The sequence below is a fragment of the Saccoglossus kowalevskii genome, chromosome 14 (assembly GCF_978046115.1).
Source record: "Saccoglossus kowalevskii chromosome 14, keSacKowa6.1, whole genome shotgun sequence".
NCBI classification, from domain to species: Eukaryota; Metazoa; Hemichordata; class Enteropneusta; family Harrimaniidae; genus Saccoglossus; species Saccoglossus kowalevskii.
Genome location: NC_140654.1, coordinates 36,801,980 through 36,815,942, shown reverse-complemented (window position 1 = coordinate 36,815,942; position 13,963 = coordinate 36,801,980). Strand labels below are relative to the sequence as shown.

The 13,963-nt window shown below is 34.1% G+C and overlaps 1 protein-coding gene across 3 annotated transcripts in view; it reads right to left on the bottom strand.

The window, feature by feature from the left end:
• The window catches only part of LOC100366304 (regulating synaptic membrane exocytosis protein 2-like), a 238,080-nt gene that overhangs the window by 57,937 nt on the left and 166,180 nt on the right, over positions 1 to 13,963 (bottom strand). For all 3 annotated transcript variants that reach the window (XM_085508189.1, XM_085508187.1, XM_085508188.1), the window contains exons 11-14: positions 9,806 to 10,013; positions 3,566 to 3,769; positions 1,595 to 2,062; positions 1,001 to 1,286 (exon numbers count right to left, since the gene is read on the bottom strand). In XM_085508189.1, the coding sequence (XP_085364315.1) occupies positions 1,001 to 1,286; positions 1,595 to 2,062; positions 3,566 to 3,769; positions 9,806 to 10,013 (1,166 nt within the window). The remainder of the gene's footprint in view (positions 1 to 1,000; positions 1,287 to 1,594; positions 2,063 to 3,565; positions 3,770 to 9,805; positions 10,014 to 13,963) is intronic.

Genomic DNA, 13,963 nt, shown 5'->3' with positions numbered 1-13,963 from the left:
CTGATTTATTAGTAAATAAAGGTTTTGCAATTGCAAGCTTGTATTATCTGTTTAGTCTTTGTTTGTTAAATATCAGGGCCTACAGTTTTAATTTGACATAGGTCCTTCGGGCCTGTAATGATTTTCAGTTAATTTCGAACACTGGGCACATCACCACATGGCCATATTGACTACCTGGCATATCACCACATGGACATACTGACTACCTGGCACATCACCACATGGCCATATTGACTACCTTGCATATCACCACATGGACATACTGACTACCTTGCATATCACCACATGGACATACTGACTACCTGGCATATCACCACATGGACATACTGACTACCTTGCACATCACCACATGGACATACTGACTACCTGGCACATCACCACATGGCCATATTGACTACCTGGCATATCACCACATGGACATACTGAGTACCTGGCATATCACCACATGGACATACTAACTACCTTGTACATCACCACATGGACATACTAACTACCTTGTACATCACCACATGGACATACTAACTACCTGGCACATCACCACATGGCCATACTGACTACCTGGCATATCACCACATGGACATACTGACTACCTTGCATATCACCACATGGCCATACTGACTACCTGGCATATCACCACATGGACATACTGACTACCTGGCACATCACCACATGGACATACTGACTACCTGGCACATCACCACATGGCCATATTGACTACCTGGCATATCACCACATGGACATACTGAGTACCTGGCATATCACCACATGGACATACTGACTACCTTGTACATCACCACATGGACATACTGACTACCTGGCACATCACCACATGGACATACTGACTACCTGGCATATCACCACACGGACATACTGACTACCTGGCATATCACCACACGGACATACTGAGTACAGAGTCACAAGTAAGAAATATTGCAGGTAGCAAAGTGGTGAAGAAGAAGAATCTTATTATGATCATAAAGAAATGAACAGTTTAAATTACCTGAATTTTCTGTGTCCTGTCATAACTTGAGACTGAGTTGATATGGTACTAATCCGAGATGTCTCACTGGCCTGTGTTACCACGGATACATCACTCATACTAGACATATTACTATCACTGGACTTGAGTGAGATGTTGTCAGGACTTTGTTTTCTATTCCGTGATTTTTGAATATCAGATACCATTCCTGGATTGGGGGAGAGGGTATTTGACGCTGCTTGTTTGTACTGGTTCATTTTCATCTTTAGTCTCATCTGCCGTGCACGCTCTTCTAATTCTGCTTGAGCTAAATCACAATAAAATTCAGTTAAATATTTTGTATACTTAATTTTACTATTATTATGGTATTTTTCTCCAATTTCAATAATAATTTTTTTTATATAAATTAAATTTAATTTGGCTGACAGGTGTAATCTTGTTTGTCATTGTACAATGAGTAGACACTGATGAAATCACTTAATACCACAAGATAAGTAATTGATGACATCAAGATTGGTAATGGTCACAACCTTACTATAAAGATAGTTAGGAGATAGACAAGTCGTATTGCAATTATTAAGGGTGTATTAGTCAAGTAGTCAAGAAAATGTATACCTCCATCTTGTTTTCCTTGCTGTGTAGGTAGTTGTGGTAGCTGTCGATGTTTTCTTGGAGTGGATGGTGTTGAGGATGGTGATGATCTAACTGGTGAATGCATAGCATGTCTATTTGGTGAATTTGGTAAACTTGTAACGGGTGACCTCATATCTGTTGGCGATATTCTACCAATCATAGCTAAATATTCACGCTCTCTGTCACGCTCTCCTCTTATTTCTGATTGACTTCTCCTATGATTTTCAGGTCTTGGTATGTCTGACCTGCGTGCAGGTGACCTTGCCCTCTCCACGTCTGATCTCCGTGTGGGTGATCGTGATCGCTGAATTTCATACCCCCCAGGAGGTACTCGCTGTCTACGACTTGGAGATGGTGACCGAGGACGATGTCTTGGTACTTGATCAGGAACAGTCAATGATTGTGCTGGAACCCGATCTGAGTGAAGTTCTTCTCTTGGAGGGGCTATAACTGAATGTTTCATTAATTATCAATTAAGTCACAAAATATTCAAAACCTCATATGTGTGCAACAAATACAGCCATGAATTGAACTACACAGATTTCATAAATGCCACTGGAACTCAAATAAATGTAACTGCATGCTGGCCCATGTTACCATGCAGCTTTCTTTGTATGCTCGCCACCACTGTCACCAACTTTACTCTGAGGGTAGATTACTGTTATGTATGCTGGTCAAGAACAATAGGTAACAACTGTTGAGTCATGAATTTAATTGTATTTTTAGACCATTCAACAATACTTGATCTCCTAACTTGTAAACCAAACTCTAGACATTTGAATATCCAGTGTAGTTGTTAAGTGCACTAAATTCAACACCACAAGAATGGATACTTTGAATACATGGAGTTATTACACAGCAGGATATGAAGACAACAAATGTTATTAACACACTCGCATATCAAATATACAGCCACAAAAATGAAAATTTTACTTGTTTAAATCATGGGCATGAAGATATGAATGTAATATGTTGTTTGGCGGGGGGATTTAGAAATTTTTTGAATATTTTGTTCGAAATAAATACATGATTACTATTTTTATTTTAAACAAACCATGCATGGATCAGTCCCTGTTAGTTATCAAACTTAAGATATATAGTTTTGTTTATAGTAATGTACTGTAAAAACTTTATTTAAGCTAGAATTAAATTTCACTGAAAAGACTTTTGGGACATTTTGTATGGAATTCATTATCACTGATTTGTAATGTAGTGTGTAATATAAAATATAGGAAAAAAGGTACATAATTACTGGATTTCATTTTCACTGAATCATTCCTTCAGCGAAAATTAATTCCAAGCAAAAATAAAGTATTTTACAGTAATTGGAAAATAAACTTGTCAGAGATATGGATCCAGAAGCTGATGCTTGACTATAATGATTTTTTTAACATTAAAATGATTGACATCTTGTATCTGATCGTCAAACGAGTAATTGTCCATACTGAGAGATATGGCTCTAGAACTGCATTAATTAAAACAAAATGGCAGCCAGTCAGTCATTTTGAATATGATCTAAAAAATAATATGACATCAGGGACTTGTGTCTAATTTATGTACAAAGTTTCACAAAATCCATCTTTAAACAGCCACAAAACAAGATACAAAACTTATTAGTCCCTGTTTTGGGACTGCATCTGAACAGGGACTAATAAGTTTTGTATATGTCCATGTTAATGTCATATTTATACGCAACAAAGTGTATGTAAAGTATGAAGAGCGGGTTGAACATTTCAAAAAAGCGTGCAGGTCGGTGTCACCTTAACATCATCACAAAGGCATTAGACATATTCTAAAGATACAAGTCTGAACAACAAACACTACTGCTTTTTATTTTCTGGCTGATAATAATTTTAACACCAATTTTCGTCTGTAGTATTGTACTAAGCCAAAGTTCCTGTATAGAGGGCGTACCATACTTGGTTAATACCATAATATATGCACTGCCTTTACCTGTGCCTGAACGTCTTCGTGGTGATGGTGAATGCCGTTCGGATAACCTTCTATCATTTTCAAACTCTAATCTTTGATGTCTAAGCTGTTCTACAGGAACTGTATCGTTACCAAGTCGACTAGTATCATTACCAAGTGGAGGACTACAGCTGCTACCATATGATGACACACTAGCTCCGTCTCCAACCCCTACAACAGCAGAACCTAAAATACAATTGTATACATGATGTTGAAACATAGCATGCCAGGAATACGGGCCTTATGTGCATAGTAATTTATGGAGATATTTTAGACATTGGCAATAAATTAAATATGTCAATATTAGCTTTGGGGGAAAATAATTTATAATTCCATTGATTTTTAACTTGTATTCTCAGTGAGGATGTATGAACTATTTTGAAGGCTATGCACAAAACCTATTTTAGTTGGGTACAATATCAATTCATAATATCTACAGAAGCACCTATCATAAACTATCTATGAAAAGGTGATTAGTAATTTATGATAAGTTCAAATCGGTAGTACTAAGTTTGTATTTGGCCAAATAAAAATTTTACATTTAACAAAATATGTTTAAGGCATACCTAAGAAATGGCTAAGGACGTGTAAAAATAAAACTGACATGGGCACCAGCTGGCAATTTTGAATAAAATCATCAAAACTGACATGCTTCAGTAAGCTATTATAATAGTAATAACACGACTGAGAAAAATGTTAAAATGTATTTTGGCACAATAATGGTCATTTAAGTGTAATCAAAGCAAAAAGCAAGTAGAAGTAAATAATGTGTATCAATATGTCTTGTCTTAGTACCAACTTCAGACAAATTTGGTTCAAGACCAAAATTTATAACATAGCTTTAGCACATAGGATTAAAATACTGTAAAATACTTTATTTTCGCTTGGAATAAATTTAGCTATTTTCGCTAAAGGAATGATTCAGAGAAAACAAGTCATTGAAAATGACACAGTCCCCATTAAGTTCTCTTTGTGCTCGTCATATTAAAGCGGAGGGGTTGTCACGAGTGTGTCCTTGAAACTTGAGTTCCAAGTGGCGTATACAACAGATTGTTTATTTACATCAAAATACGCGTTTCGTGTCATAGTAATATGGCCAAAATAAAAACAGTCGTTATTCGGCCATCTTTGATCTGATCATGAAACACACTGATATGTATGATGTGCCAAATACGAATGAAAATGGTACATAAATTGTGGAAATATAGTAGTAAGGCCAAAAAGTCAGATGGCTGTCAATCGGCCATCCTTGACCAGATTTTGAAACAAATCGTCATGGACATGCATCCTAACATGTATAAAGTACATGTATGTGCCAAATTTGATTTGAATGAAAACTGACAGAGCACGTCCAAGATACCACATAAAAAAACAAAAACAAGATGCCTGCCAGTCGACCATCTTTGATCCAATTGTGAAATAAATCGTCATGGACATGTATCCTAACATGTATAATCTATGTACCAAGTTTGAATGACAACTGACAAAGCATGTCCAAAATACAACATTTTCAAAAAACAAGATGGCTGCCAGTCAGCCATTTTGAATCGAATCGCTAAACTCCTGCATGTGCATATGTCCCACATAAGGTACTAGGCACATGCAAAGAATGAACAGAATCGGTTCACAGGATTCTAAAATATGACGGACAGACTGACGCACAGACAGACAGACAGACAGACACACGGACGGTCGGACGGACGGACAGACTCAGGAACTCACGGACGGTCGGGGACATGTATCCTAACATGTATGATCTATGTACTAAATTTGAATGAAAACTGACAAAGCATGTCCAAAATATTACATTTTCAAAAAACAAGATGGCTGCCAGTCGGCCATCTTTGATCCAATTGTGAAATAAATCATCATGGACATGTATCATAACATGTATAATCTATGTACCAAGTTTGAATGAAAACTGACAAAGCATGTCCAAAATACAACATTTTCAAAAAAAACAAGTTGGCTGCCAGTCGGCCATTTTGAATCAAATCGCTAAACCACTGCATGTGCACATGTCCCACATAAAGTACGAGGCACATGCAAAGAATGAATAGAATCGGTCCAAGGGATTCTGAGATATGACTCCGGACGAACACACGGACACACGGACGGACGGAGACCGAATTATAAGGCCCCGTTTTCGGACTTCGTCCGAACAGGGACGAATAAAATCCAGTGAATATTTTACATTCAACTTGTCAAAAATCAGTGAAAATAAATTCCATACAAAGCACTAAAAATGTCTTTTAAGCGAAAATTATTTCCAGCTAAAATAAAGTATTTTACAGTAGTATATGCCCCTCCCGAGGACACTTACTTGTATCTAAAGAGGCATGTGTACAAACACATAGGGGGACTTAGGGTTAGAGAGTAAGGGTTTGGTTGGAAGGAAGTCATCCCACAAAATGATGCACATCAACATCAAGGTTACCGGTAATGCATTTTAAACATTTAAATGGCTGCCTTCAGCTAAAACAATGTCTATTAAACGACACGTCTGTTAAACATAACATCACACTGAAATGACACAGAAACAGCTGCCTGGTAGCTTTTATACACAATCAGAATTGTCACTTACCAAATGTATTTCTAAATTTGATAAACTCTAAGCACATTTTACCATAGCCAGATAGCAAATAGGAAGCAAGCCATCAAATTGCCCATAACATGTTTCCAACCATATTATAATTGCTAAATATTATAACATCAGTCAATTAATTAACATACCGGTACTCTACATTGTGATAGGCAATTATCTATTAATAACTGTGACATTTGCTGTGTTGTTGTAGAATATACCAAAATAGCACACAGAAAACGCATATTAATGACTATGATAAAACCAGAAATAGAGTAAACTAAAATAAGTCATATTTTAATGATCAAGCACACGATAAATACAATTTTTTGAGATATAAAAGAGTGAATAAATACTGTAAAAGTACTTGTAATTTCCTTTCCTGTACAGGTGAAATTAAAATACACTTTAACCAGTCACGTCAAACACTTTTCTTTGTTTACATTGCAATAATAATAAGGTACAGATACATACTGCACAGTGATTATATCGACCAATGGCAGTGACCGTATCAACCAATGGCAGTGACCGTATCAACCAATGACAGTGACCGTATCAACCAATGGCAGTGATCATATCGCAGTGATCTTATGTGAAATACTCTTTAACATATGGATGTAATATATCCTGTGCATGCAACATCAATCAATTTCATATTTTTAACAGATAGTATTCAGAAAGCATTAATACGATAACTTATCATACATACAAGTCACTGCTGTTATAATGCTGCTACAAATCATCGGCAACATACATTTTTTTATACATTTTTTAAAACAAGCTATGTTTCAGTAGAATGAAAGTAGACAACAGCAATGAAAGCTTATTCAGTGAACAATAACCCTTTGATATATGGTGTGTTAATAACCTATTACAATCTTATGTGTGTATTACACTAGTGAAAATATGACTATGTAATTGCATGTTGGTTTTGTAACATTTTCATAGCTAATAAGCTCAAGGATTTCAGTACCTGCTATCCAAACAACCAGCATGCACAATATTTCCTCAAACATAACTTCTGAAAAAAATTGTAGGCATATCTTTCTTCAAACTACACTAACATTGATTAGTAGGGGCAGGATATATTTATCTTTTATTACAGTTCAGTGTCTGCTGGACTGTTTTTGACTGACATAATCTATGCAGAGTCAATATAATGAAATAATGGCTGATTAGATAATCAAGCTCCTATGGACGTGTAGTAAGTTTAAGTTGATAGAAGCCTCAGTCACACAATGATGTCTGGATATATCAAAAATAACATGAAATCATCATTTAACAATTCAAGGTATAGTAGCCTACTCAGGAAGGAAAATACTCAGAATATATTAATTTTCCAACACGTCATCTGAAGATGACACAGCCCACACTTGCCAGAAGTGATTATAGTTGGCTATGAATTATAAAGTTTGAATGTATAAATCGGGGAGGAAGATTAAGTTGAAAATCAAAAGTATGTTTCTCAAAGTTAACAGCGAGGACATATCTATTAAATTTGGTAAAATTTGCATCAATTTTAACAAATTTTCACAATCAATTGAATTTGGGAATTCAATTGAGTCAATATTAAATAGCAAATACATGAACCATTAGTTCACAAGATATTAAAAAAAATTCAAAATTAATTAAATATTCAAGTTAGCTCATTAATTAAGTTGAAAGTCAATATTGCATAGCACACATTTTATTTTGACAGATCAAGTAAGTCTATACCAAGTTTGGTCTTATTCGGACAATTAGTTCACAAGATATCAACAAAAATTCAAAATTCATTAAATATGCAAATGAGCTCGTTAATTAAATTGAAATTTAATATTGCATAGTATATATCTTATATTGATAAATCAAGTCTCTACCAAGTTTGGTCTGATTTGGACTATTAGTTTACAAGATATTAACAAGAATTCAAATTAATAATTAAATATGCAAATGAGCTCATTAATTGATTCCAGTGGTCACTCTGTCTTTGTACCAAGTCTCAGCAAAATCGGTCAAGGCATCTCTGAGAAATGATGATAGACGCACCAAAAAAAACTGGATTTTACAGGAGGTATACCTGTAGTACCTATATGTATAATATCAAAGCAATCAGATTTAAGGTTTTCAATAAAAGGCCAAAAATATCACTTTTTACCAAAAATATTCATTAAAAGTTGAGAATTAAAAATATCATCATGAAATGAACATATATAAGAGAGATCTGCCCAAGGTACATATACAACAAGAATCAAATCAATAAGAATTGCAGTTTTCAAGAAATAGTCGAACAAGTACAAAGTTGACACAGACGACAGACAATCACTTATATGATAAGCTCCGCTCAACAAAGTCGACAGGGGAGCTAAAAATCTTGGTTAAAAGTGTCAAAAAATGTGATATGGAATTGTTCTGAAAATAGCGTTTTTTGGAAAATAATAGGACATCAAGTTTCTTAAAATATGTCACTGTAACACGGTGCCATTGGATAATAGCTTATGATTTTACATAATAAGCCAATGAACATTGTCATGTGATTTATGACCAATTTTCTCTAAATTTATGATTAGGCTAATAAATTGTTTCCTATGCAGAAAAAAATGATGCGACAATATATCATCAGTGAAAAAAAACATCTTGACTGGAAGCACACACAGCAGCATCTTTGGTCTAGCTACAGGCATTGCAAGTATGGGTTAGCTAGATGTTAGCAACCAAGTTGACAGCTATAAAGGTAAACATGGTAATGTCAAGGCTGATATGAACAATTGATGACATCACTGGTGATAATGTCATGGCTGATATGAACAATTGATGACATCACTAATGATGATGTCATGGCTCATAAATAGATAACACCTGCATTTATTCATTTATGGTATAAATGTGTGGACAGAAACAGACATAAAATACATCAACAGAAATGAATAAATATTGTTTTAAAGATGATAGTATATTTTAAACATGGCGTGGTTATCATACCGCAGACTTCATTATCAATAACCTGTGAAGAGATTCTATGACCTCAACAATCAGGATTTAGAAAAGAAAACACACAGAAAACAATTCATTTTGTTTAGAGAAAGAGGTTGAAATTGAATTTCAATTACTGTGTTACTTATATTTTGCAAAAGTGGGAGAGGCAGGGGTTGGATCATAAATGAAGAGAGTTAGTGTGTATGCTATAATTAACCACAGTCTCTTAAAGAAGTACCTCCAAATGACACACGTAGCCTCTAACCACAGGCAAGTAAAAAATAAAAAATTGGAGCAAATTATGAAAAAAAGCAATATTCTAAATATCAAAGTGTAATATGCATACCAAGTTTGTCTGAAATTGAACAATATGCAAATCTATTTTATAAAACCATTAGCACACTTAACTGGATATATTGATGAAGAATCACAATCAAATTCATATTAAAAAAAAATAGAAAATTAAATAAAAAACACAAACTATGTGCCACTAGATTTTGTCCATGAAATAAATTAATGCATTTACATAGCTTGCTATGAAGACTGAAATATTGTGATAAATTTTCACCTTATTTAATAAATTGATATACCGGTACACATAATACATGTGTATATGTAACGTATGTAATATGAACAATCACTATTGATACATGTGATACACACACACACACTTATTACATTACCTGTAACTACACCAATCGCATCATCATACTCAATATCAGATCCTTCACTTTCACTGAGATGGTTAATAGGCCGTCGTGGTGAATTGGTGACTGCTGATTTTTTCATTCTTCTTACTGAGTTTGGTGATGTCATCTTCTCATTATGGTTATTTAAAACAAACCAGTGAGGTTCATCATCTATCCGGGCATTATCCAGGTCAATAAGAACCTATTATACAAACAATGGTTATTTTAATGTCAAGGATATATAATTCAGTCTAATAAATTCAATTAACAAGTCATTGAAAATGACACAGTCCCTGTGAGCATGTCCTTGAAACTCGAGTCCCAAGTGGCAAATACAACAGATTGTTTATTTACATCAAATTCGAACATGTGTTGCATGACGACCCCTCCAGTTTAAAACATGTGGACAATGTACACCTCAATGATATTGGCACTAAAGTACTTGCATCTAATATAATAAATGCTATGAGAAATAAACCAAGAGCAGAAACAGACTTTCAAATGACAACAAAGATATAATACAAAGGGACAAACAACTCAAAACTGTAGTAGTACCGGATTCGGCTGATACCCCGCCCATCCTAAACCATGTGTTTTGGTCCACACATTGCCTGACTGAACCAACAAAATTTTTACAGACCCCAATTTTTCCGTCCGACATCTTGTATTGAACGCGCTATTTTAAATATGACGCTAAAATAATTCACTGTGAAGTCGAAAAGCATTAAAACTTCAATAAAACCAATGCTGTATACGAATTGTTGTTGCGTATTATGACTTGTTAAAATACATTTCACTTACGTTTATTACACTCGAATAAAGTCTACGCTTGAAAAGAGTGTTATTTACGAAGTTTAAAATATCCAAGCCTTCCTGGTTCGAGTCTCTTGGTTGTTATCAGTAATGTTTAATCCTTGTCTGTATCGCATTCCAGACAAAAAGTCGGTAAACAAGAAACAGGCAAACTAAAATGTCTCCTGCGTTTTACATATGACATGATTATTAAGGGGGGAGGGCAAGGGTTATTTTCGTTCAACGTAATTGCAATATTTTATTGTTTGTACAACGTAAATAGAAAAAATAAATCCCGTAATTCTGTAATCACAGACTAGACGTACAACGTAATCAATCAAATATTTTTTTCGGACACTGTAAAAAATGTGTCATTTTTCTCGGTACGTACAAGAATTGACATCCAAATAAAAAAATCGTAAAAATAATCCAGGGAAATTACATTTTAGAAACTGTAAAACGACTAAATGACACAGTTCACTACAAAATTGAATGTCAAAACGTAAAAGACCCTCTAACTGAATGAAGAGCATTACAAGGGTAATATGCGCATGCGTCTCTACACACGGGCAGTAATGGCGGAGAGCTCTTCAGACTATTCAATGTTCCATTTTTTAACACTGTAAACTGTAAAAACGTCTTTTTTCTTGTAAATTGTAAAAAACCCTTTTTATTTCTTGTAAAACCGTACCAGCTACCCCCTTTGCCTCCCCTCTATTAAACAAGACATGACATGTCATGTCATAGCCCCCGCTCAGAAAAAAATTTAATCAAAGAAAGCTTAGAAAGAACTCCCGTGTGCTGAGAGTTTTGGAGACACATTAAAAATTAATTCAAAATTACTTATACTTGAGATATTGATGGAATAGCTGAAAACTAATTATGCAAATAAGGTAACTAATATGAACAGATTTAAGTGTAAAACTAATAATGTCTGCACAATGTACCAAGTTTCATTGAAATGTGATAAGAACCAAAAAAATATTAATTATTATGCTAATTAGAGAATTAATATGAACAGATTTTAACCCAAAATTAATCAGACTGTCTATTGTCCTAGAGCATTTATGTACCAAGTTTTATTCAAATGTGATGATCAATACTTGAGATATCAGTATTAATTATGTTAATTAGATGATTAAGAAGCATAAATATTTACCAAAAACTAATATGGTGCATAGTCTTACGTTCATTGAAATGTGATGGGTACTCTTTAAAAGTTTCATTGAAATCCAATGAGTGGTTTTTAGACATCATAGAACAGCAAAAAATTAACTAATTATGCAAATTAGGTAATTAAAAGGCACAATTATTTATCCCAAAATTAATCAGGTCTCTGCATAGTCCTAGAATATCTATGTCGCAAGTCTCATTGAAATGTGATGATTAGTACTTGAGATATCAGGTGAAAAGCTGAAAATTAACTAATTATGCTAATAAGGTGATTAATATGCACAAATATTTACCTAAGAACTAATTAGATCACTGCACAGTCCTCAAGTAACTATGTACCAAGTTTCATTGAAACGTGATCATTACTACTCGAAATATCAAAAGCTGAAAATTAATTAATTATGCAAATTAGGTAATTAATATGTACTGATATTACCCTAAAAACTATCAGGTATGTGCAGTGTCATATGACACCTATGTACCAAGTTTTATTGAAATGTTATGATTAGTACTTGAGATATCGGTGGAAAAGCCGAAAATTGATTAATCATTATGTAAATTAGGTAATTAATAATATTAACAGATTTTTACCCAAAACTAATCAAATCTGCGCATTAGTTCAGAGCATCCATGTGCCAAGTTTCATTGAAATCCAATGAGTCGTTCTTCAAAAATCAGTGGAACAGTCATAGAACAGCTTAAAATCAGTTAATTATCATGCAAATTAGGTAATTAATATTCATAGTTACCCAAAACTAATCAAATCTGCGCACTAGTTCAGAGCATTCATGTGCCAAATTTCATCAAAATCCAATGAGTGGTTTTTCAGATATCAGTGGAACAGTCTTGGAACAGCTAAAAATCAGCTAATTATCACGCAAATTAGGTAATTAATATTCATAGATTTTTACCAAAACCTAATCAACTCTGCACATTATCCCAGAGCATCTATGTACCAAGTTTCACCAAAATTTGATTAGTGGTTCTTGAGATAACGGTGGAACAAAAAAAGTGACATACATACATACATACAGACAGGGTAACTGCAAAGACTCCCTTTTGTGCTTCGCACACGGGAGTCAAAAACTTGTATTGAACTTAGTTTGTGTCAGAGTGAATTACTTCATTATGAGCTGTATTAAAATTCTGTTATTAAATGTTCAGAATTGATGTGTTACAATTTTAGGGGGTGGGGTCAAAATATATTCATTTGGCTTTTCTGAGACAATTTATAACTTGTTAAACATATAATGCGATGTGCACTTGTAAACAATTATTACCTGTCCCTGTACCAACTTTGAACAAAACTGGATGACACCTATCTGAGAAAAAGCTGTTAACAGCTAGAAAAAGCTTGTTTTTTTTTAGATTTTTGAGGGAAAAAATGGCCTCCAAGTCGTAAAACTTTATCCAATCAAACAGGTCATGAATGACAATCCTGTGTCAACAACTTTACTACATGTAGTTTGTGGCCCTGAATTAGTTTCAATATCTCTAAATAAGGACAAGAGTACTTCTCATATGACAATGATACAAATAAAGTGCAAGAATCCAGAAAAATATTATCAAGTTTTTATTATCATACATTACCATTAACAAATCGTGTGAATTTGAACTTTTATGTACAGAGAAACACATATTTATGCTTTGGTTGACAGCACTTCTCAAAAATAAAAAAGACGACCTGCAAAACTTAATACAATTGTCAGACATGCAGCGAATAGTATGCTTTTGTAATATATGCAGTTTCAGTGGCTTTGCTTTCCGAGAAAAAAATTCTGGCTCTGCACCTGAAAAAAACAAAAAAACATTTAGTCAAAAGTAAGCAGAGGTTGTAGCATATATGCTCCCATTAGCTGTTAAATTTAATTAAAAAAGATATTTGTGTACTGTCTTTTCAGTACGAAAACATATTACTTAATATATTTATACCAGCCAGAAAGAAATTGCAAGTTTTCACTGAGCAATTAGGAATATACATGGACAACAATTGATGCATGTCTAGCAATATACTGTTTGAAAGGCTGCAAGATGTAATGAAGTAGCAAACCAATCACTACTCCAGTCTGACTGGCTGGGAAACTGCACAATACATACAAAAATGTATGCAGATGATATATGAGCAGCTCCACCAAATATAAAAATATTCTTTCCATAGTTATGACTCTAATGTGATCGTACAAGTTT